At 45.0% G+C, this 24,746-nt stretch overlaps 2 protein-coding genes across 3 annotated transcripts in view; one reads left to right on the forward strand and one right to left on the reverse strand.

Annotated features, from left to right (window-relative positions):
* On the forward strand, positions 1–21,464 carry LOC109867285 (transcription initiation factor TFIID subunit 4). 2 transcript variants are annotated; one of them, XM_020456362.2, is made up of 15 exons: positions 1–1,235; positions 1,469–1,638; positions 2,186–2,275; positions 2,563–2,745; positions 2,965–3,087; positions 3,320–3,409; positions 3,681–3,848; positions 4,139–4,214; positions 4,558–4,669; positions 5,833–6,002; positions 6,229–6,359; positions 10,409–10,534; positions 13,709–13,765; positions 15,345–15,467; positions 18,031–21,464. In XM_020456362.2, exons 1-15 carry the CDS (start codon positions 23–25, stop codon positions 18,190–18,192), a joined length of 2,994 nt encoding a protein of 997 aa, XP_020311951.1. In that variant the 5' UTR covers positions 1–22; the 3' UTR covers positions 18,193–21,464. The 2 variants fall into 2 exon arrangements, with proteins under 2 accessions (XP_020311951.1, XP_020311952.1); XM_020456363.2 differs by having other exon boundaries at positions 2,566–2,745.
* LOC109867557 (BTB/POZ domain-containing protein kctd15-like) overlaps positions 19,468–24,746 on the reverse strand; it is a 13,072-nt gene continuing 7,793 nt past the window's right edge. Inside the window, exon 5 of the mRNA XM_020456775.2 lies at positions 19,468–22,634. Within this exon, the coding sequence (XP_020312364.1) occupies positions 22,470–22,634 (165 nt within the window). The 3' untranslated portion in view covers positions 19,468–22,469. The remainder of the gene's footprint in view (positions 22,635–24,746) is intronic.

Here is a 24,746-nt window from a genome sequence, read left to right on the forward strand (position 1 = left end):
GCACAACGGTCTATCATCAAAGATGGCGGGAGCCTCCGACCCACTGGAGGACATGCTCTTCAATGAGGTAGACGAAAAAGCTGTAAGCGACTTAGTGGGCTCTTTGGAATCGCAACTTGTCAGCCAAAAGACTTCGCCCGCCACATATTCTAATATCAAGCGAGAAGGATCTACGGGCGCTGTTAGCCAGTTCTCAGGGAAACTGCGTGATCAAGCGGGGTCTCTGGAGCCGCCACAACAAGGACACCCAAAAGCGGCGTTAAACGCGGAACCCATCGCGAATCAGGCGATGTCCAATAAGATTATCAGCGCTTCCACTTCTTCCATCACTACTGGGGGTGTTTTAAACGCTGGTACTAATCTACAAACATATGGAGCCGCATCTCAAACCATTTCCACCGCACCACCAGGATCGGTAACTTTGCCTGCTCAGTCGACTAGCTTCAACAGAGGGACTATTTTGGGTCCTGCTGGCACATCAGCGGTGACTGTTCCCAATCCAAACATCACAACAACAACAACAACTATCAGGACTGCTTCACCTGGTTTACAGAGTTTTAACGGTAACACTGGAGCTCTGAAGTTGGTCAACTCGCCAGCAGCTTCCCAAGTCGGGTCAGGCAGCAGCACTGTTGTAAGTACTGTCAGTGCGGGCAATTCCAATATCATTGTGTCCATGACTTCACAACCTCCTTCTCTGCCAAACTTTACTGGACCTCAACAGTCTGCAGTGGCTACTACTCCCACTATTGCATTGCAAAGACAGCCCAGCCCCATGGCCATTGCCTCACAGAATGGAGTAATAGACCCCAAGGTTTCTGCAGTGGTCACACAGGGTGCAGGTTCCCTAGGGGCCACCACCTCTCAGGTCATGAACCACAGCAACACTCTCATGCACACTAAAATGGTGGCACCCAACCAGCCAGTCTCTGCTGGCCAATCAATAATTCTCGGAGGGTCTCCCCCTCCTGTTGTTGTTAACTCACCAATAAGCCAGCCACAGAGTGTGGCGAGTCCCACTCTCACAGCTGGGGTGAAACCAACTGTTAATGGAGTTGGTCAGCCCACAGTGACCATCGTGAGGCCCCCCGGTGCTCCTGTGATGGCTACCCCCGTACAGCAGCAGAGACCTGGGCTGTTAGCAAGTACCACGAGGACTGCTGCACCACAGCTGGCCGTCAGACCACCACAAAAGACCACCATTCAGTTACCCCCTGGATTTACCATACCACCCGGTAAGGAACCCTACTGATGTTGTAGAACCTTTAGAAACTAGGATCTGACACCCTGGAATGTTTAGACCTTTTAGTCATTCAATTAATCATATTCATATAGTATGTAGCCTATAGCATAGTGTGCTATTCACTTTTGCTTAGGCCAAAACCGCCGCAAAAGAGCAACAAAAAAGTAGACCATTTAAAATGTCATATTGAGAAAGATGTGTGACCTGACTGTCTTTCTCCCTCAGGTATGGTGCTGGTGCGTACGGACACGGGACAGCTAGTGATGGTGACTCAGCAGGTTCTAGCCCAGGCCCAGGCTAAGACCCAACAAGGCCAGGCTGCTGTCTCCAACATCTCCCCCCAGCCTGGAATCCCCACCGCTGGGGCCAACATCAGAGTTAGCACTCCCAGCCAGGTACCGTATGGGGGAATCAGGCTAAAGTTGTCTGGAGTGGGCTGGAATGGATTATATATTAAACGTCTTTGTCTATCTGAATGATGTGTGTCTGCCATGTAGTGTCCACATCCACAATCCTCTTGATTGGACCAAGTACAGTCATGCTGTTTGTTTGTGGGTTTGGCATAAGATCGATGCTGCTCAGGTCAGGAATATTCTGGGAGATGATGTTGTACATGATTGTAGAAGAGCTTGTCATGAGACCATAGATTATTGTGCCTGTGGTTAGTAGTCGGGTCTTGGTGCAGCGTCTGCTGCGGCTGTAGAGTCCCATTCGTGAGAGGCATTTAACTGCCCCCTGTCTCAACTGAAGGTCTACCCAGATGTTGTAGGGGTGTCCCACTGTTTCTTCCTCTTCACCCTATTCCCCTCTAGTGTTGCGCCAGTGTGATTTCACTTTTAGGAAGTCACAACAAGTTGACCATATATCCCGGTACTAATCTGTAATGACTGTTTTTTTCCATCCAATGTCCCTCTGACCCCATGCTCCCCCTGTTCTCTGCAGGCCCCTGGTACGCCCCAGGCTGTCCGTCTGGCGTCCCCTTTCCAGGCAAGAATGGCCCAGTCCCCCTCTCCCTCTAGCCCTGCTATACAGGTGTGCACTTCATGTCTCCAATCAATGCCTTCTGTCAGAGAACACACAGCTAATTATAGTAGCTACTAACTACATCCTCTTAGTAGATTGTTCATTTATTTGTTTGAAATATATTTGACATTTTTCAGCCCTGTTTTTATTTGGTTGTTATTTTAGTTGTTTCATTTATGTCATGTTGTAATAGTGGTTGTTTAGTCTCTCAACTGAGCTGTGTTGTGTTAACAGTTGTGTTGTTTCCACTACTGTATAAAGTTGTAGTCATTTATGCCTGTTGTCATTCTCTCCAGAAGGCCATAACTGTGGCACCTGCGGGTGCGTCTGTGTCAGTGAAAATGACCACCCCTCAGAAGACCCAGTCTGTGATCACAGGGGGCCAGGCCTTGGTCAAGCCTGGTGCTGTACGGCCCACTATCACCCTGAACACTGCAGCAGCCAGTGCCTCTGGAAGCCCTATTGCAACAGTCTCCCAGGTTTGTCAATTGTGTTACTTGTTTTTGTCAACAGGGGTACTTTGCTTCTGACACTTCAGGGTTTACCACCTTTTTTGTTGTGTGTGTTGTGATTTTAAATCTTCTTAAAAATAAAGTTTGATTTAATAAAATGTTATAATACCAGAGGTGGTGGTGACATCAGAAGTACATTTGAATGGAAAGTAATCATACCAAATGACCCATTTTCCTCTCTTACAGGAAATGCAGGAGAATGTGAAGAAGTGCAAGAACTTCCTGTCCACCCTGATCAAACTGGCGTCCCACAACTCCCCCTCCCCTGACACATCTAAGAACGTCAAGACCCTGGTGCAGGATCTACTGGTGAGTCAAGACTCCTATAGAGGACAACTATAGTTGGAAATTCTAATGACTAGATGACCTAGTCTTTGTATCATTAACACATGCCTTATGAATGACTTATGGATGTTTATAAATGAAAGTTATTAGAAAGTGTTTTTGTACTTTGTTTTGTAGTTCTATTGTCAGCAGAGTGAAAAGGTCCATGACATTTCATTATAAAATGATTTTTTAACGGTCCCCTGTCTTTGATTAGGATGCTAAAATCGAGCCTGAGGAATTCACCACGAGTCTGCAGGCTGAGCTGAAATCCTCTCCACAGCCGTACCTCATCCCCTTCCTCAAGGTTTGTTTGTAACCCTCAGCCCCCAGCATTCCTGCCCTTTTTTTTAGCTTATTGCTATGCAATTGAAATGCAATTACTAAAGTACAATGGAACAAGTTATTACGACAAGGTTACTAGTATAATTAGTGTTACTGCACAGGTATAAGAGAAACTTAATGTAAAGTGTTACACAAAATTTCATAGCAGACCTGTTGCAGAATTATACAAAATATAGACGGTCAATTGTTGACGACATTATCCATGTAACCCGGATGCGTTTCCCTCTGTACAGAAAAGCCTCCCTGCCCTGCGGCTGTCCCTTCTCAACAACCAGCAGTCTCTTCTGGCCTCCACCTCCGCTTCTGCCCTGGCCGTCCCCTCCACCTCCACCATCAGGCCCCGGCTCCCCACCACCATCAGCCCCGCCACAGGCATCGTCAGGTCACCTACCACTGCCCTGGTATGACCCTCTGGGACTTAGACACTGGAGAGAAGCTCTGCAGTTTCTAATGGTTCTCTCTATGATGGGCCTAGTATAATTGATTCAAGGCCGTACTAGGTTATGTCTCTATAATAGGCATAGAAACACACACACACACACACACACACACACTTGAAGCCATTCTATGTTGTCTTTTATATTCATTGTGTTGTATTCTGTCTGTTATGTGCCACTTCGCTCAACTACTGTGAGTTCCATTTTCTGTCTTCATGTTCTTATAGCTCCTCTCTTCCCCTTCTCTCTTCCAGGGTGTGAGAAGACCAGGGGTCCAGGGGGTCCAGACCCGCATGCCCATGGTCATCACTCAGACTATACGACCGCAAGGTACTAGTACTGCATAGCACCCTCTCTCTTCCCTTATGCAGACATATCCTGTCCATACAAGCTCAATTTGACATCCCAGTGCTCTCCATTTATGTTTTTGTTATTGGTGAATGGCAGGAGTTTTCCCCCAGTGGGCACTCGTTTTTCCCACATGATTCAACTTCTCAAGGCCTGCATTGTTACTAGGTGTCTCAGGTGTGATAGGGTTGGGCTCTAACAAAATGTACCAGCAGGGGATGCCCCAGGACCGGAGTTAACCCCTGGTTAAGAACACTGCACAGAGGCCTATTTACTCACCATGCTATTGAACAGCTTGTAATGATATGTCTTGTTAATTTGTCAGGCGTAGTTACAAGAGGACCCTCTATTATCCCGGGCAGAAGTCCTGTGGGCATTGGTGCCCAGGCCTCTGCCAATCAGAAGAAGCTGAATGAGCCTGGAGGTGGGACGTTCAGGTACGTAATAGGGTGGCAGGTAGCCTAGCAATTAAGAGCCAGTAACCTAATGGTCCCTGGTTCGAATCCCTGAACAGACTAGATGAACAATCTGTCGATGTGTCCTTGAGCAAGGCACTTAACCATATGTGCTCCTGTAACTTGTTCTGGATAGGAGCGTTTGCTAAATGACTAACATGTCAATGTAATATCCTGGTTGGCAGAGGAAAACTATAGGCTCACTGTGGGTATCTGACCCCATGTAAACCTATTCAAGGCTCTTGGCATTGTTGGGCTAACGATGTTTACACACACAGTTTTGAGTTATAGTTCAAATCAGAGTTCAATTATTTGTTGCATTGTATTTTTTTCATTTGGTCAGGTTGGTTTTACATCGCCAAATGTCAAACAAACAAAAATCTATTTCTGATTTTCATGAAGCATCACTTGTGTGTCCCAATGTTCATAATTCTTTTGCGTTGGACTTTCAACAACATGCTTGAGGAAACAGCGCAATAGCTGCTCTAACTGAGATGGGAATAGACTATATTCAGTAGACTATATCCCCGGTATAGACCCCGTCTCACCTAATCTGAATCGGATGCGATTATAAATGCGCTGCTACTCACAGAATGTTTCAGAGATATCAAGTTATGATGCTGCATGTATTTACCAAATGTTCTCAGTCACACAACCAATAATAGTGCATGACTGGTTATTTTCCTGTGTTTGGCCCAGACTGTTCTCAACTGCAGCGTACCGCACCACAGTATGAATTGAATCGGACTGAGGCCATCCTTTTTTAGAGAACCACTGTGTGTTGTTGAATGCTCCCAACGAACCAAACTAAGGGGGTTAACACACCAGAGTTAGACAAAACCACTCCAAACTAATTTGGGGTGTGAAATCCCCCTAAGATACTTTAAAACTTTTCCATCATGGTGTATATAAACCGATCAACCACAGGATGGCAGTATTTCACAGATTTTGACCCAACGGTAGAGTAGAAACATACTAAAGCTAAATAAACTCCCGTCCCTGATCAGTGTAAATAACTTCATATCCTCTGAGAAATTGACTTGAAATCTACATGGTGTAATGAACCAAGATATTATCAACGTTATCTGGCCAATTCTATGATCTTCTAGGGCACACCCTGATCTGTGTGTACTGTATGTCTTTAGAGATGACGATGACATCAATGACGTGGCGTCCATGGCGGGGGTAAACCTGAACGAGGAAAACGCCCGCATCATGGCCACTAACTCTGAGCTGGTGGGCACCAAGATCCGCTCCTGTAAGGACGAGGCCTTCCTCCCACCAGGCCTGCTGCACAGACGCATCATGGAGGCTGGTAGGTCATACCAGATGAGAGGCACTTGATCACTTATCTTCATGGATTTGAAAGGAAATGACTGGTGTAAGACACAAGCTGCTGAAAGTAGTGGAGCTCGGCCCTGATGTCTGTCGATCATCAATAAATGACTGGCCACACCTTGCCATCCCACCCCAGATAATGGCACTGATTGGCTGTCCCAATATAGTGTGCCTTTAACCACAGCTGATGTCTTTTCTCTCAGCCAAGAGATTTGGGGTGACCGAGGTCCCAGCTGAGACAGTGAACTACATCTCCCATGCTACCCAGGCCAGGCTGAGATCCATGCTGGAGAAAGTGTCCACTATCGCCCAGCACCGCACCGACGGGGGCAAGGTAAGCGCAGGGAGAGTAGGGGTTGTCATGAACAGAAGTACATAAACCGTGAATATGAATAACACACATAACGTATGAACAACTCTCCCTCTCCCCTCTCTTTCACTCTCCTTCTCTCCCATCTATTTCACTCTCCCTCTCTCCCCTCTCTTTCACTCTCCCTCTCTTTCACTCTCCCTCTCTCCTCTCTCCCATCTCTTTCACTCCCTCTCTCCCATCTCTTTCACTCCCTCTCTCCCATCTATTTCACTCTCCCTCTCTCCCCTCTTTTACTCTCCCTCTCTCCCTCTCTCACTCTCCCTCTCTCCCCTCTCACTCTCTCTCTCTCTCCCCTCTCACTCTCCCTCTCTCCTCTCTCTCTCCCTCTCCTCTCCTCTCTCTCTCCCTCTCTCCCATCTCTTTCACTCTCCTTCTCTCCCCTCTCTTTCACTCTCCTCTCCCCTCTCTTTCACTCTCCTTCTCTCCCCTCTCTTTCACTCTCCTTCTCTCCCATCTCTTTCACTCTCCTTCTCTCCCATCTATTTCACTCTCCCTCTCTCCCCTCTCTTTCACTCTCCTTCTCGCCCATCTATTTCACTCTCCCTCTCTTTCACTCTCCCTCTCTCCTCTCCCATCTCTTTCACTCCCTCTCTCCCATCTATTTCACTCTCCCTCTCTCCCCTCTCTTTACTCTCCCTCTCTCCCCTCTCTTTCACTCTCCCTCCCTCTCTCCCCTCTCTTTCACTCTCCCTCCCTCTCTCCCCTCTCCTCTCTCCCATCTCTTTCACTCCCTCTCTCCCATCTATTTCACTCTCCCTCTCTCCCCTCTCTTTCACTCTCCCTCTCTCCCCTCTCTTTCACTCGCCCTCTCTTTCACTCTCCTTCTCTCCCCTCTCTTTCACTCTCCCTCTCCCCTCTCTTTCACTCTCCCTCTCTCCCCTCTCTTTCTCTCCCTCCCTCTCTCCCCCTCTCTTTCACTCTCCCTCTCTCCCCTCTCTTTCTCTCCCTCCCTCTCTTTCACTCTCCGTCCCTCTCTCCCCTCTTTCACTCTCCTTCTCTCCCCTCTCTTTCACTCTCCCTTTCACTCTCCTTCTCTTTCACTCTCCCCTCTCTCCCCTCTCTTTCACTCTCCCCTCTCTTTCACTCTCCCTTTCACTCTCCCCTCTCTTTCACTCTCCCTTTCACTCTCCCCTCTCTTTCTCTCTCCCTTTCACTCTCCCCTCTCTTTCTCTCTCCCTTTCACTCTCCCCTCTCTTTCTCTCTCCCTTTCACTCTCCCCTCTCTTTCACTCTCCCTCTCTCCCCTCTCTTTCACTCTCCCTCTCTCCCCTCTCTTTCACTCTCCCTCTCTCCCCTCTCTTTCTCTCCCTCCCTCTCTCCCCTCTCTTCACTCTCCTTCTCTCCCCTCTCTCACTCTCCTTCTCTCCCCTCTCTTTCACTCTCCCTTTCACTCTCTTTCACTCTCCTTCTCTCCCCTCTCTTTCACTCTCCCTCTCTCCCCTCTCTTTCTCTCCCTCCCTCTCTTTCACTCTCCGTCCCTCTCTCTCCCCTCTTTCACTCTCCTTCTCTCCCCTCTCTTTCACTCTCCTTCTCTTTCACTCTCCTTCTCTTTCACTCTCCCTCTCTCCCCTCTCTTTCACTCTCCCCTCTCTTTCACTCTCCCTTTCACTCTCCCCTCTCTTTCTCTCTCCCTTTCACTCTCCCATCTCTTTCACTCCCTCTCTCCCATCTATTTCACTCTCCCTCTCTCCCCTCTCTTTTACTCTCCCTCTCTTCCCCTCTCTTTCACTCTCCCTCCCTCCTCTCTCCCCTCTCTTTCACTCTCCCTCCCTCTCTCCCCTCTCCTCTCTCCCATCTCTTTCACTCCCTCTCTCCCATCTATTTCACTCTCCCTCTCTCCCCTCTCTTTCACTCTCCCTCTCTCCCCTCTCTTTCACTCGCCCTCTCTTTCACTCTCCTTCTCTCCCTCTCTTTCACTCTCCCTCTCCCCTCTCTTTCACTCTCCCTCTCTCCCCTCTCTTTCTCTCCCTCCCTCTCTCCCCTCTCTTTCTCTCCCTCCCTCTCTTTCACTCTCCGTCCCTCTCTCCCCTCTTTCACTCTCCTTCTCTCCCCTCTCTTTCACTCTCCCTTTCACTCTCCTTCTCTTTCACTCTCCCTCTCTCCCCTCTCTTTCACTCTCCCCTCTCTTTCACTCTCCCTTTCACTCTCCCCTCTCTTTCTCTCTCCCTTTCACTCTCCCCTCTCTTTCTCTCTCCCTTTCACTCTCCCCTCTCTTTCACTCTCCCTCTCTCCCCTCTCTTTCACTCTCCCTCTCTCCCCTCTCTTTCACTCTCCCTCTCTCCCCTCTCTTTCACTCTCCCTCTCTCCCCTCTCTTTCTCTCCCTCCCTCTCCCCTCTCTTTCACTCTCCTTCTCTCCCCTCTCTTTCACTCTCCTTCTCTCCCCTCTCTTTCACTCTCCCTTTCACTCTCTTTCACTCTCCTCTCTCCCCTCTCTTTCACTCTCCCTCTCTCCCCTCTCTTTCTCTCCCTCCCTCTCTTTCACTCTCCGTCCCTCTCTCCCCCTCTTTCACTCTCCTTCTCTCCCCTCTCTTTCACTCTCCCTTTCACTCTCCTTCTCTTTCACTCTCCCTCTCTCCCCTCTCTTTCACTCTCCCCTCTCTTTCACTCTCCCTTTCACTCTCCCTCTCTTTCTCTCTCCCTTTCACTCTCCCCTCTCTTTCACTCTCCCTCTCTCCCCTCTCTTTCACTCTCCCTCTCTCCCCCTCTCTTTCACTCTCCCTCTCTCCCCTCTCTTTCTCTCCCTCCCTCTCTCCCCTCTCTTTCACTCTCCTTCTCTCCCCTCTCTTTCACTCTCCTTCTCTCCCCTCTCTTTCACTCTCCCTTTCACTCTCTTTCACTCTCCTTCTCTCCCCTCTCTTTCACTCTCCCTTTCACTCTCCTTCTCTTTCACTCTCCCCTCTCTTTCACTCTCCCTTTCACTCTCCCCTCTCTTTCACTCTCCCTCTCTCCCCTCTCTTTCACTCTCCCTTTCACTCTCCCCTCTCTTTCACTCTCCCTCTCTCCCTCTCTTTCACTCTCCCCTCTCTTTCACTCTCCCTCTCTCCTCTCTCTTTCACTCTCCCTCTCTCCTCTCTCTTTCACTCTCCCCCTCTTTCACTCTCTTTCACTCTCCCTCTCTTTCACTCTCCCTCTCTCCCCTCTCTTTCACTCTCCCTCTCTCCCCTCTCTTTCACTCTCCCTCTTTCCCCTCTCTTTCACTCTCCCTCTTTCCCCTCTCTTTCACTCTCCCTCTTTTCCCCTCTCTTTCACTCTCCCCTCTCTTTCACTCTCCCTTTCACTCTCCCCTCTCTTTCACTCTCCCTTTCACTCTCCCCTCTCTTTCACTCTCCCTTTCACTCTCCCCTCTCTTTCACTCTCCCTTTCACTCTCCCCTCTCTTTCACTCTCCCTTTCACTCTCCCCTCTCTTTCACTCTCCCTCTCTCCCTCTTTCACTCTCCCCTCTCTTTCACTCTCCCTCTCTCCCCTCTCTTTCACTCTCTTTCACTCTCCCTCTCTTTCACTCTCCCTCTCTCCCCTCTCTTTCACTCTCCCTCTTTCCCCTCTTTCACTCTCCCTCTTTCCCCTCTCTTTCACTCTCCCTCTTTCCCCTCTCTTTCACTCTCCCTCTCTCCCCTCTCTTTCACTCTCCCTCTCTTTCACTCTCCCTCTCTCCCCTCTCTTTCACTCTCCCTCTTTCACTCTCCCTCTCTCCCCTCTCTTTCACTCTCCCTCTTTCACTCTCCCTCTCCCCTCTCTTTCACTCTCCCCTCTCTTTCACTCTCCCTCTCTCCCCTCTCTTTCACTCTCCCCTCTCTTTCACTCTCCCTCTCCCCTCTCTTTCACTCTCCCTCTCTTTCACTCTCCCTCTCTCCCCTCTCTTTCACTCTCCCCTATCTTTCACTCTCCCTCTCTCCCCTCTCTTTCGCTCTCCCTCTCTCCCCTCTCTTTCACTCTCTCTTATCTCGCTTTCTCTCCCTCTCTCGCTTTCTCTCCCTCTCTCCCCTCTCCTGTCCCTTCCTTCTCTCTGCAGGATGAGGAATGGTATGAGCCATCGACAGACGTCAGGGCCCAGCTCCGCTTTTTTGAGCAGCTGGAAAGGATGGAGAAACAGAGGAAGGACGAACAGGAGAGAGAGGTCCTACTCAAGGCTGCCAAGGTACCTACAGAACAGAGTAGCGTTCAGTAGAGACAGACCACCACCTGACTACATGCTCACTGGCTCTAGGTCATTACCACTTTACTGCATTACCCCAAATCACAAGTTGAACTCAAAGTGCCTGTTAATAGCTGCACTATTTTGAGTTGAGCAACACAGTTGTGTGTGTGTACACTTGATCTTGGGAAGGATGTGACACCTGAAAACAGGTAATTAGTGGAGTTTGAACAGAGCCCACCTTCACTGGGGCGTACTCACACTCAAATCTGAAGATTATCTGCACAGTATGTTTGTTAGCAATATTTTTCCTAAGAGTAATTAGCTATCTAGAACCTTAAAGGCTGTCCCCATAGGATAACATTTTGAAGAACCCTTTTGGGTTCCAGGTAGAACCCTTTCTACATAGGATTCTACATGGAACACAAAAGGATGCTGACTGGAACCACAAAGGATTCTGCTATGGGAACAGCCGAAGAACCCTTTTTTATAAGAGGGTAGCCAGCCAGTTTTAGTGGAATGATTCCAATAATGTTTCAATTTAACTGCCAATATGCCAACGTTCCATATAACAGCCACATCCATACACTGGCTGAAATCAGTTAATGATAAGACAAGTTGTAAATGTAACGAGTACTGATAATAACACTCGCAGCTTCCCAAGAAAACAAAACAATGTAGACATTGATGGACTGTTTACATATATTTGAGAGGATATTTATATAGAAAATTGGTATAAAACCTGCATGAACTGTATATTTTGACAATGTTTTATGTTGTAAATAATTCTATTACACTTTCTGATATATCACATGCCTGACTTTTATTTACCTCCATAAGTAAAAACAGGAAATGCATGATCTACACCTCTGCTGCTGATCATTCCAATTAGGCTGGTTTGGATGTCTCCCTGACAATTGGCTGATATTATGATTCTGGAACTTTGAGGGTTTATGACATTTAGTAATTGAATAGGATCTCTATGGTTATATTATAGTTCTAGTATGAGTTGTTGTTATTCATTTAGGCTGGATGTATCTTGTGGTTAAAGGGATAGTTCACCCAAATTACAATATTACATATTGGTTTCCTTACACTGTAATCAGTCTATGCACACGGTATGACAGCAATCAATGCTATGGTTTAGTTTCCACGGGAAACTTTATTTTCCCTGGAACTGTTTCCACATGATAACATTTTAGCATTTGTAGCACAAATCCCATTCAAGTCATGGGACCAATTTTCAAGCATGTCCAAATCATCCCGAAGTATCTAAAATCAATTGTGAAGCTCAACAAGGTCACTTATATATGATTCTGGACATGATGCGCAAAAAATTATATTGGTCCCATGACTTGAATGGGATTTGTGACACATGCTAAAACGTTAGCATGTGGAAACGGTGCCCTGGAAACTAAACCAAAGCATGAATTTGTCTCATGCCTTATCCATAGACTGCTTACAGTGTAAGGAAACCAATTTGTCATTTTGTAATTTGGATGTACTATGCCTTTTAAACACATTATATTCGGAAAGTATTCAGACCTCTTCACTTTTTTTTCAAATTTTCTTACTTTACAGCCATATTCTAAAATGTATAAAAAATATATATATATTTAATCCTCATGAATTTACACACAACACCCCATAATGACAAAGCGAAAACAGGTTTTCAGGCAGTTTTGTGAATGTAAATACCGGTACCTAAATACCTTATTTACGTAAGTATACAGACCCTTTGCTATGAGATTTGAAATTGAGCTCCGGTACATCCTGTTTCCATTGATCATCCTTAAGATGTTTCTACAACTTGATTGGAGTCCCCCTGTGGTAAATTCAATTGATTGGATATGATTTGGAAGAGAACACACCTGTCTATATAAGGAAAAACCAGGCCATCGGGTAGAAGGAATTGTCCGTAGTGCTCCGAGACAGGATTGTGTCGAGGCACAAAACATTTCTGCAGTATTGAAGGTCTCCAAGAACCGTGGCCTCCATCATTCTTAAATGGAAGAAGTTTGGAACCACCAAGACTCTTCCTAGAGCTGGCTGCCCGGCCAAACTGATCAATCGGAGGAGAAGGGATAGGATCAGGGAGGTGACCAAGAACCAGATGGTCACTGACAGAGCTCCTCTGGAGATGGGAGAACCTTTCAGAAGGACAACCATCTCTGCAGCACTCTACCAATCAGGCCTTTATGGTAGAGTGGCCAGACGGAAGCCACTCCTCAGTAAAAGGCACCTAAAGACTCTCAGACCATGAGAAACAAGATTCTCTGGTCTGATGAAACCAAGATTAAACTCTTTGGCCTGAATGTCAAGCGTCAAGTCTGGAGGAAACCTGTCACCATCCCTACGGCGAAGCATAGTGGTGGCAGCATCATGCCGTGGGGATGTATTTCAGTGGCAGGGAATGGGAGACTAGTCAGAATCGAGGGAAAGATGAGCAGAGCAAAATACAGAGATCCTTGATGAAAACCTGCTCCAGAGCACTGAGGACTTCAGACTGAAACGAAGGTTCGCCTGACAACAGGACAATGACCCTAAGCACACAGCTAAGACAACGCAGGAGTGGCTTTGAGACATGTCTCTGAATGTCCTTGAGTGGCCAAGCCAGAGCCCGAACTTGAACCCAATCGAACTTCTCTGGAGAGACCTGAAAATAGCTGTGCAGCGACGCTCCCTATCCAACCTGGCAGAGCTTGAGAGAATCTGCAGAGAAGAATGAGAGAAACTCCCCAAATACAGGTGTGCCAAGCTTGTGGCATCATACCCAAGAAGACTCAAGGCTGTAATCGCTGCCAAAAGGTGCTTCAACAAAGTTCTGAGTAAAGGGTCTGAATACTTATGTAAATTTCAATGTTTCATTTTTAATACATTTGCAATTTAAAAAATTGTATTTTTAAAAGATTTTTGCTTTGTCATTATGGGGTTGTGTGTGTAGATTTCTTTAGGGAAAAAATTATTTCATCAATTTCAGAAAAACATAACTGTAACATAACAAAATGTGGAAAAAGTCGAGGGCTATGAATACTTTCTGAAATGCACTGTAAATACTATAATAAGCACTGGTTTCAGACTATAGCATTGTCTTAAGCTATTACCCCGATATCTCTCTCTCGTAACTGAGTATACACACCTTTGTCTCTCTAACCGGTCTCTCTCTCTACTCTATAGAGTCGCGCCAGACAGGAGGACCCAGAACAAGCTCGGTTGAAGGCGAAAGCTAAGGAGGTAATTGCTTCAATTTTTTTAAAGCTATTGACATGTTATTAATGTCCATGTAAAATATAAAATAACGATGCAGTCCATTATCAGCTACAGACTGACTATGCAGAACTTCCCACCAAAATACATTCTCCATATAGTCCATATAGTCCTGCTACCTTCCCAACCATGCCACTATTTGAAGCTAGCTCTCCCCGTATTATAGCTCTGCCTTGGGCTACACTGTCTGTCTGGACAGTGCCTCGCCACTACCAGCCAGAGTGGGTACTGAGGTCAGAGAGCATTATCCATAAAGATCTGGACAGGGGAGCCCAGGTCAGGACATGTTCAATCATTCTGAACATTATAGTGCATTGTAAAAGTGCATTGTAAAAGTTGCCTAATCAATATTTTGTTTTGCTGAATCATTTGTGTTTGTGCTGGGCTGGAACAAAGATATACAAGCCCAGTCGCTCCCCAGGAGGAGGGTTGGCCACCCCTGGTTTAACGCCTAGTGGGCCAAAAACCAAAACACCTCTGGTTTTTATTATCTCTTTCTAATTGGGGACTAATTCAGACCTTGGACATCAGGTGAATGGACTCCCTGTCCAATCAATCGTATTGACTGTATGCTTGTTTATTTCAAATCAAATCATGTGTAAACTCTGTGTTGTTGTTTGTGTCGCACTGCTTTGCTTTATCTTGGCCAGGTCGCAGTTGTAAATGAGAACTACCTGGTTAAATAAAGGTGGAAAAAAAATAAAAAAAATGTGACATGAATAAATCATTACTACTAACAGGTAGAAAGAACCATCAGTCCTTGGGCCCTCCAGGCCTATGGCCTGTGTGATAGACTAGTTTCAGAAAGTGTGATGAAGTGCCTTTATCACTTCATCAAGCAGGCAGACAGGCAGGCAAGGACCTGACCTGAAGCAACCTTGGCTAGACCGACAGAGCCCCACTCTCTGCCTTGTGACCTCATAATGCTGAAGATACAGTGCTCCTTTCACACACACGCTAGCCTGTTTCAGGCTGTTGGCCTCTGCTTCATCTTGACGTCCAGGGTCAGGTCACAGGTCACTGTACTTCGTCACCAGGGTGTGTGTGTGCGTACCATGTGCAGCACCTCTTTCAATTAGCATTACAGTGTCTTAATGAGGACATCATCGTTGCCTTGAATTATGTCTCCTATTGGTTAGTCTTCAATTGGTTAGTCTCGTATTGGTTAGTCTCCTATTGATTAGTCTCCTATTGGTTCGTCTCCTATTGATTTGTCTCCTCAACACTTCTTTCCCCCTCCTCTTCTCTCTCCCCCCAGTCTCCTCCTTTGGCGCGGGCTGCTGTTTTAGCCTAGCAGTTTGTAGGACTGCTTCAGAAGGATTTGTGTTCATAGCAGATAATAATAGTCTGATAAATGCAGCTCTATATGTAGGCCTATTAGATTGTTGAACTGTCGGTCTTTTCAGGACTCATTATATGGCACCTTCTTGGCGCTGTAACTTTCTCCATTCCAGCTTTTATGCTGCCAATGATAGATCCTGTTCAGGGTGTAAATCAGCCAGGAGAGTAAACATGTCTGTGGCTCTCTCTCCCTTTCCCCTTTCAGATGCAGCAGGCGGAGCAGGCCCAGATCCGGCAGCGTGAAGCCAACCTCACTGCCCTGGCTGCCATCGGGCCCCGCAAGAAACGCAAGATGGACTCGCCAGGGGGCTCCACATCGGGCACAGAGGTAAGGGTGCTAAAATGTGGCAGTAAGAAAAGGAACACACAAATAGGATATATTCAAAGTTGACAGATATCCTCATTCCCCAATGACTTTCACCACCTGACTTTCCATCACATTTTAAGAAAACATTTTTAAGTGGGGATAGCTTCGTTCACTCTACTCTGTCATCAATACACCCCCCCCCCTCCCCCCTTCTATCCAGCAGTGTGAATGTGACCAGAGTTGAGTGAAGGGGGTCAGTGTGGGCCTCTAGGCTTGTTGTGGGTGTCTGCACCGCTCTACCCCCTCCAAGCCCCCCCTCCTCTCACCCCCTCAGGGGAGCCATAGATTTCAGCTCTGCAGAAATAAGCCTGGGGGGGAACACAGCCCGGGGCGGCTGCAGTATGGGTGCCTCAGTCACGCCACCTTCCACCCCCACCCACATCCAGCCCAGAGGTATCCCCACAGCGATCCCAGACAAAGGGGGCTCTGTGCGGGGTGAGAGCCACGATTAGGAGAGGGAGGGAATGCAAGCGAGGGAACATTGTAGGGAAGGGGAGGGTGTAATCATGAACTTTGACAGATGCCTCAGCGTGAAAAGAATGGGGAATTACTAAGCCAAATGAACGTCTAGCAAGCTAGTCAGTCAACCAGTTGATAGGTTAGCCAGTCGGTGAGCTAGTCAGGAAGTTGGCTAGTCTTTCAAATCAGTGAGCTGCTTTTGTTGCTAGCTAGTTTGTAATATGGGTATGTTGGACTACAGTCAGTCAGTCAGTTAGTTGATAGTTAGCAAGTCTACAAGGTAGTCCCTTATGGGCTGTTTATTTTTCTACTGTAGCTAATGAGTTCGAAATGCAGAAAGGTTTCCTGACTCCTTTATTCGCCGTTCCTCATACATACCCAAACGGCCTGAAGGGCTAGTGCCAGGCTGATGTGTCTATATCTCAACCCTGATCACGCCTGCAGATGGGAGCTAAGGGGCCTGCTGGGGCTGCATGGGGCTCCAACCTCAGGGCAGAGTAGTTACAAAGAAGGCAGCTCAGCGAACAGAAGACAACAAGATGAACAATTATTTGTCATGTTTTTCAAAAAACCCTGATGAAAGCGAAGAGCCAAACCGCATTGGTTTTATCAACTTCCACTGCCCTCCAAGACTTGCTGAATTTCCTATTTACTTCAATGTGCTCCAACTTCCTGTGTGAAAGGGAATCAGTCACAGTTATATCACAAGAGGATCTTTGACCGATTTTAGTCAGAAGAGCAGGGATCTCGTGCTATCCATCATGCTTGATTGGAGTGGGTGATTGTAGCGTCTCGTTGGAGACTCCACTGGGTGTGTAACGTTGGGGGCGTTCATTGTGCCAGTATGGAGTACACACCCTTGGGCATAGGGTGTGTGCGTGTTTTGTGTGCAGGAGGTAACCACGCCTGCAGGCTGTTAAGCTGTATAATGCTCTGATTGTGTTCCTGTATGGACCTGGAGCCTCATTCCTATCCTCTAGTGTCAGCTCTCCCCTCAGGCTCTCAGCACAGAGAAGTAGAATATACACTCAATTTATATAATCGGAGCCACCATTGGCTCACAAAACAACCATTACATACAGTGCCTTCAGAAAGTATTCATAGCCCTTGACTTATTCCACATTTTGTTATGTTACAGCCTGAATTGTAAAAGGATGAAATAGATTTTACACGCAATAAAAATGTTTTTAGAAATTTTTGCAAATGCATTGAAAATGTAATTACAAAAAATATCTAATTTACATGAGTATTCCCTGAGTCAATACTTTGTAGAAGCACCTTTGGCACCGATTACAGCTGAGTGTCTTTGGATAAGTCTCTAAGAGCTTTGCACACCTGGATTATACAGTATTTGCCCATTATTCTTTTATGAAAAAGGGTTGCAATTTCATTGAATTAGGGATAGTTTAACTAAAATATGCCACAAAACCTAGAATTGCCTTATGTGTATCCCACAAAAAAGATTCACTGTTATAAGCTAACTTTTTTGATGAATTTAAGGGACATTTCCAGCCTTAACTTCCCATGTAAAATTTCCTGGGAAGTTTCCAACCCTTTGCAAACCTAATTCCAAATAGTCCTAACCCTTTAGTTCAGCATACACCACCACAGGGTTATTGGGTTAGGCACTGAGTTCACTAAGACATGTACAATTTCCTCACCCATTCAAACAATCTTTAGGACATTTCAGGAGTATGCAAAACAATGCATCAAGTCAAGCCACACTATTTGATACTGGCTGTTTTGAAGTGTTGTTTTTAGGTGGTGTAGAATCTTGAGAAAGCTTTTTCGGCGATTTGGAGCCGTAGGCTAAGGGTGTGACCGTTTCCCTTAGGCTGTGTCCACACCTTGTATGAAACTGTGGTGATGCATACACAAGCCTGGGCTGAATTAAAATGTCTCTAGTTAGTAAAACTGCATTGCTTGTTCCGTGCCTGCATTACTATTGCTTGAGCCTACTTGTTTTGATACACATTGCCAACACAGATATTTTAAGTCAATTAAAACAACCCTAAATCACTTACTAGTAGATGTAACTTTTTTAATGTTGTCCCTTTGTCCTCAGGTTGCTTCGGGTTCAGGGGATGGCTCTTCCACAGCTGCCTCCTCCCGCCAACAGCTCCGTCAGCGGATCACGCGAGTCAACCTCAGGGACTTTATCTTCTGCCTGGAGCAGGAGAGGGCCACATCCAGGTCCTTATTGCTTTATAAAGCTCTCCTGAAGTAGTGAAGTCCCGCAGGGTTCAGTACTCAGTTAATTACACATTCTTACTGTTCTACAGAGCTCTCCTGAAGTAGTGGGGGTACCACAAGGTTCAGTACTCAGCCCATTACAAATCCTTACGGTTCTTCACAGCTCTCCTGAAGTATGACGTCCTACAGAGTTTAGTACTCAGCCGGCCCGTTACAAATCCATAAGGGTTCTCTAGTCGACCCAATACAAATCTTTACTGTTCTACACAACTCTCCTGAAGTAGGGCGTCCACAATGGTTCTGTACTCGACCTGATGCAAATCCTTACTACTCGATAAGGCTCTCCTAACGTAGGGGCTTTGTACTATGCCCATAACACATTTGTGATAAGTAAAGTTTCCCCTTTGCCCCCATCTCTACACATGCCTTCATTCCCATTCTGCATTATCAAATAGCCCCCCAATCTCTACACACACCCTCATTCCCATACCACACTATCCTATATCACCCCTTGCATCTGAAGCTAAGCAACCCCACACCACCCTAACATTGCTCCCAGATCATACTGCCCCTTAGGACAGGTACACTGGCTACTCTTTCACTTGGCCACATCCTTGTTTTTACATCACGTCTAGTCTCATTCACTAGCTGTGTGCTTTATAACGCTGAGAGCCTAGAAGCTGGCAGGTGGGCACACAACAGCATTTTTTTTCAAGCATGACTCCTATGTACCTCGAGATGCCTTGAGTCTCTGTCCCAATTTGTTGCGTCGTTCTCAAACAACCTACAGTAGTAATATTTATGTCGGGGTCCTTGCTATTTAAGCCTAATGATTTGCCACTAAGGATGTTACATCACATCATATTTAGACTTGGACCAACAGGATTGTTTGGTCACCGTGGTCAGGATCTGTGCTCTCCAGGGGCCTTATTTATCAACTGTGCGTACATTTCTTACTCAATTCTGGCATACCTGGAGATTGTAGGATTTCTGGCATACTTGGAGATTGATAAATCCTACAAACTGTCCCATGCAACACATACGCATGTTTTCAGTGATAAATCAGAACGAAATTACATTATATATTTTTAACAAAATGCCCTCATTAGCTGTATGATTTGGAAATGTTGGAACTGGGCCATGTCCTTTTCTAAAAGAAATATGAATAGCAAATTTGATTACATTTTTGTAGAGGTGTGGGCAGAATGTTTTAATCTTTTGCAGAGTCTTTTGAAAATAAAAATGCATTCTGCCTATTGCGAGTACCAAACACTGGTCGTGCATTCTGCAAGATTGATTGTCTATTGAACAATTTAAAAGTAAATGTTGCCTACAGCCCACATGAATTGTTGTTCAATATGTTGTTTATCAATACATTGTGTTTCTGAGATTCAATAGGCTATGACATCACACTCCTATCGCACAGCAATACTGTAGACTACCCATACTGTCATAGGTTACCAGCCTATTTGCTTTTGAGCATGGTTGGCTATTGAATGAGCAATGAATAAATGGTAGCCATTATTATAATTCCTGTGCATCAAACACCTCAATTTCCCCCAAAATAACAATCTTTGCTTGCAATACAGTTGATCGACCATTAGAAGTTGTACCTACGCATGGTCTGAGATTTACGTGGAGATGCACTTCAAATTCAAAATTGATAAATACCAACCTTTGCGGGAAAACTGGCCCACACAAGGTTTAGTAATTTTTCTGTGCGCACACACCTTTTGATAAATGAGGCCCCAGGTCAAAGCCTACAAACACTGATCTGTGTTATGTATGTTTTCCCCAACATATTGAAGAGGAAGGAACCATTTCAAAATGAAAGATAATGTTTGCATATTATGTTCTGGGCATGTACTGAGTTTGGGGGGAAAAAACAACTCATATTGTAACATGTTTTAAAGGTAGACTCAGCAATATGACATAGATGCAGAAAGTGAACCGCAGTGGGTCAATTTCCTCAACAACTAAGAGCGTTGACGCGTGAGGCTCAACTTCTCCACTGTTTTGGTCCCTCGGCTACCATGCTTTGAACAGCGTGAAGCGAACCCGTGCACATGCGCAGATACTGTATGACTGCATCTTGCTCATCTCAATATCTGCTGCTCGTGGCAAGATCATTTCTCTGAGTCTACCTTTTTAATTTACCAAACCATAAGATGAATGTTGTAGAGAATCCTATTGTTTTGATAGTGGTCAGATAAATGTACCAGGAAGTACTGTGATGCCTGCTATTAAAACACAACGAGTATACATACTAGTTCCAGACCTGGATCCAATACTTTCGAATATGAAATATGAGCTCGATTTAGATTGCCTGGTACAACAGAACCTATGGAATAGTACCATTTTTAAATGCAAACGCCAAGCTAAATCAAGCCCACCTTAATTACTTGCAAGTATTTGACCCAGGTTTGGCTGGTATAATGGTACTTTAGGGTTCCTATTACTATTGGCAGAAGAGTGAAACATCGTAAGATTTTTGTTTTTTTGTGTGTTAAAAAAAAATTGTGAGCCAATTCTAATATTCTATTCAATGGTTCATAACATAAACTAATCTCTCCTATTGTAGACGTGAATCTAGATTAATTACCAGGATCCAATTAAAGATATAAGTATCATTATTCAGATTCAACCTCATCACAGAACACAGGGAGCTGGCTCTCTTATACACTCACTCAGGCTAATCAACCATTTTAATGAAGATGACAATTAACAATGCGGTCATAATATTGAGCACCATTCCTATATAGTTTTCTCAAGACCTGAAATTCCATCCGGGACTTTTTAATCAACTGAAAAGTCCATCACTTGCAGAAGTTTCAGCACTGCTTAACAATATCTATTGAGTGATTGACTTTTAATGCTGATGATCAACATCAAAATGTCAATCTGTCGCGGCGATCTGTCAAGTATTTTTTATAATGCTAATGGGATACTACTGCTTCCTTATTTTTGGGGGGGTCAAAAGCCCTTTTTCAGTTTGACTTTGAAATGACTGTCCATTAAAGGTTTTTAATGCTTTAACTGTATTTTTTACTGTAACATGCATTTGTTTATATAGTGCATAGTTCTAATTGATAAATGAAATAAAGCTGTGGTGTATGTATATTCAAGTTTAGAGTCTGGGTCTTAAGAACCCAGCTACTGTATTATGTGTTGAAGGACACATTTTTGTGACTATTTATATTTCCTACTGTCTGTGCATTCAAACCTGACGCATTTCAGGTGATGCAATTTTAGTATTGTTTGTACCTTTGCAAAAAAAACTATAATAAAGAAAGTGATTGAAAAGCACAAATATCCTAATTTCTTTGATGGTGTGTGCCAGGTTGAGTTTGGCTTATTGTGGTTTTATTGATCCCGCAACAGAGAACCAAAATGTCCCAGCTATTTGTCTGTCCACTAGAGATTACGGTCTTATACAAAACGAACAGCAGTCAGAGACCGTTGTCTTTTTGTCAATACGACGTTACAACTGGAAAATGTTGACTTACCGTAAGCAAACACATCCTAAATATTAATTGAAATTGCAGTTATAAAAAAATCTTAATTATGTGCAGTTCATTGCTATATTGTCACATACAAAATCTACATTTTTCACTCATATATTTATCATGAAAGTTATATATATTTTTAAAAAGACCCCATATTGTCCATTTAACATTTAATTGTACAAATACCTACACATACAGTATATGACCTATTCAGATTGAACAGTGTAGGAAGTTGTCAAGAAATGCAGCAAACACACAGAGCCATGTTCTTCCTGTGGCAGAGCAGGACATGGCCATTTTTGGCTGTGCTTACACAGGCAGCTCAATTCTGATCTTTTGACATTTATTGGTCTTTTGACCAATCAGATCGAATCTTTTTCAATAATTGGGCAAATATCAGAATTGGGCTGCCAGTATAAACGCAGACAATGTCTCTGAACTGGAGGTCATCTGGCATACCAGTAGACCCATCCTTAGGCTTGAATAGGAGTCCCCATTGAAACCTAAGCTGGACCTGAGCACCATATTACTGGAGCTATTTCCTTGTTCCTGCTAGTTGTCAATAGTCCAGAGGTGACTGACCGTTTCCCTTGGAAACGGCAGCAGAAAGAGTTCCATAGACTATTTGAGTCTCAATAGAATCACAACCTTGTCACATCTCGCTTGCCCAATAAACATTGCCATTGGCACATGATATTCCCAAGCATAAAGAGTCCTCCTTCAGTGTTTTGTGTAGATAGGACCTGGAGATGAGCACTGGGGTTGTTGAACATCTTATCTCAGGGGTCCCTCTGTTCCTCCTGACTTAGTCCAGAGGCTCCTGTTTGATCCGGATAGTGGTGGTGGTGCCGATGGACTGACCCCTGTGGAGCTCGCGACACAAGACGTACTCGCTGAACTGGGAGGAGTCAACTCCGCCACCACACGATGCCCTCATGCTGAAGCCCTTCTGGAACAACCTCTCCAGAACCTACAGGGAGCACAGGACAGACAGACAGAGAGAGACAGACAGACAGACAGACAGGAGCTTTAGATATTAGTTAATCGAAACTACAGTGCCTTGCGAAAGTATTCGGCCCCCTTGAACTTTGCGACCTTTTGCCACATTTCAGGCTTCAAACATAAAGATATAAAACTGTATTTTTTTGTGAAGAATCAACAACAAGTGGGACACAATCATGAAGTGGAACGACATTTATTGGATATTTCAAACTTTTTTAACAAATCAAAAACTGAAAAATTGGGCGTGTAAAATTATTCAGCCCCTTTACTTTCAGTGCAGCAAACTCTCTCCAGAAGTTCAGTGAGGATCTCTGAATGTTGACCTAAATGACTAATGATGATAAATACAATCCACCTGTGTGTAATCAAGTCTCCGTATAAATGCACCTGCACTGTGATAGTCTCAGAGGTCCGTTAAAAGCGCAGAGAGCATCATGAAGAACAAGGAACACACCAGGCAGGTCTGAGATACTGTTGTGAAGAAGTTTAAAGCCGGACTTGGATACAAAAAGATTTCCCAAGCTTGAAACATCCCAAGGAGCACTGTGCAAGCGATAATATTGAAATGGAAGGAGTATCAGACCACTCACTGCAAATCTACCAAGACCTGGCCGTCCCTCTAAACTTTCAGCTCATACAAGGAGAAGACTGATCAGAGATGCAGCCAAGAGGCCCATGATCACTCTGGATGAACTGCAGAGATCTACAGCTGAGGTGGGAGACTCTGTCCATAGGACAACAATCAGTCGTATATTGCACAAATCTGGCATTTATGGAAGAGTGGTAAGAAGAAAGCCATTTCTTAAAGATATCCATAAAAAAGTGTTGTTTAAAGTTTGCCACAAGCCACCTGGGAGACACACCAAACATGTGGAAGAAGGTGCTCTGGTCAGATGAAACCAAAATTGAACTTTTTGGCAACAATGCAAAACGTTATGTTTGGCGTAAAAGCAACACAGCTCATCACCCTGAACACACCATCCCCACTGTCAAACATGGTGGTGGCAGCATCATGGTTTGGGCCTGCTTTTCTTCAGCAGGGACAGGGAAGAAGGTTAAAATTGATGGGAAGATGGATGGAGCCAAATACAGGACCATTCTGGAAGAAAACCTGATGGAGTCTGCAAAAGACCTGAGACTGGGCTGGAGATTTGTCTTCCAACAAGACAATGATCCAAAACATAAAGCAAAATCTACAATGGAATGGTTCAAAAATAAACATATCCAGGTGTTAGAATGGCCAAGTCAAAGTCCAGACCTGAATCCAATCGAGAATCTGTGGAAAGAACTGAAAACTGCTGTTCACAAATGCTCTCCATCCAACCTCACTGAGCTCGAGCTGTTTTGCAAGGAGGAATGGGAAAAAAATTCGGTCTCTCGATGTGCAAAACTGATAGAGACATACCCCAAACGACTTACAGCTGTAATCGCAGCAAAAGGTGGCGCTACAAAGTATTAACTTAAGGGGGCTGAATAATTTTGCACGCCCAATTTTTCAGTTTTTGATTTGTTAAAAAAGTTTGAAATATCCAATAAATGTCGTTCCACTTCATGATTGTGTCCCACTTGTTGTTGATTCTTCACAAAAAAATACAGTTTTATATCTTTATGTTTGAAGCCTGAAATGTGGCAAAAGGTTGCAAAGTTCAAGGGGGCCGAATACTTTCGCAAGGCACTGTATTTGTATAGCACTTTCAATACAGGTAACAAGAGGGTTCACTTCATAAAATAAAAGTACAAACCAAGAAACAAATACAGGAGGAAGGACAATTAAAATCATTGCAATCATACATTACAAGTATCTTTATAAAAGTGTGTCTTGAACAGGGATTTAAAAATAACAGAGTTGACCTGGAAGGAACCACATCCTAACAGAGTTGACCTGAAAGACACCACATAACAGAGTTGACCTGGAAGGAACCACATAACAGAGTTGACCTGGAAGTAACCACATCATAACAGAGTTGACCTGGAAGACACCACATAACAGAGTTGACCTGGAAGGAACCACATAACAGAGTTGACCTGGAAGTAACCACATCATAACAGAGTTGACCTGGAAGGAACCACATAACCGAGT

This window comes from Oncorhynchus kisutch, linkage group LG22, assembly GCF_002021735.2.
Source record: "Oncorhynchus kisutch isolate 150728-3 linkage group LG22, Okis_V2, whole genome shotgun sequence".
Classification (NCBI taxonomy): domain Eukaryota; kingdom Metazoa; phylum Chordata; class Actinopteri; order Salmoniformes; family Salmonidae; genus Oncorhynchus; species Oncorhynchus kisutch.

Excerpts from the sequence above, each read along its gene's own strand:
- LOC109867285 (XM_020456362.2), top strand. The coding sequence starts at position 23 with ATGGCGGGAGCCTCCGACCCACTGGAGGACATGCTCTTCAATGAGGTA. Across the intron at positions 13,766-15,344 it reads TGAAGGCGAAAGCTAAGGAG|ATGCAGCAGGCGGAGCAGGC; the intron begins GTAATTGCTTCA and ends TTCCCCTTTCAG. Across the intron at positions 15,468-18,030 it reads GCTCCACATCGGGCACAGAG|GTTGCTTCGGGTTCAGGGGA; the intron begins GTAAGGGTGCTA and ends CTTTGTCCTCAG.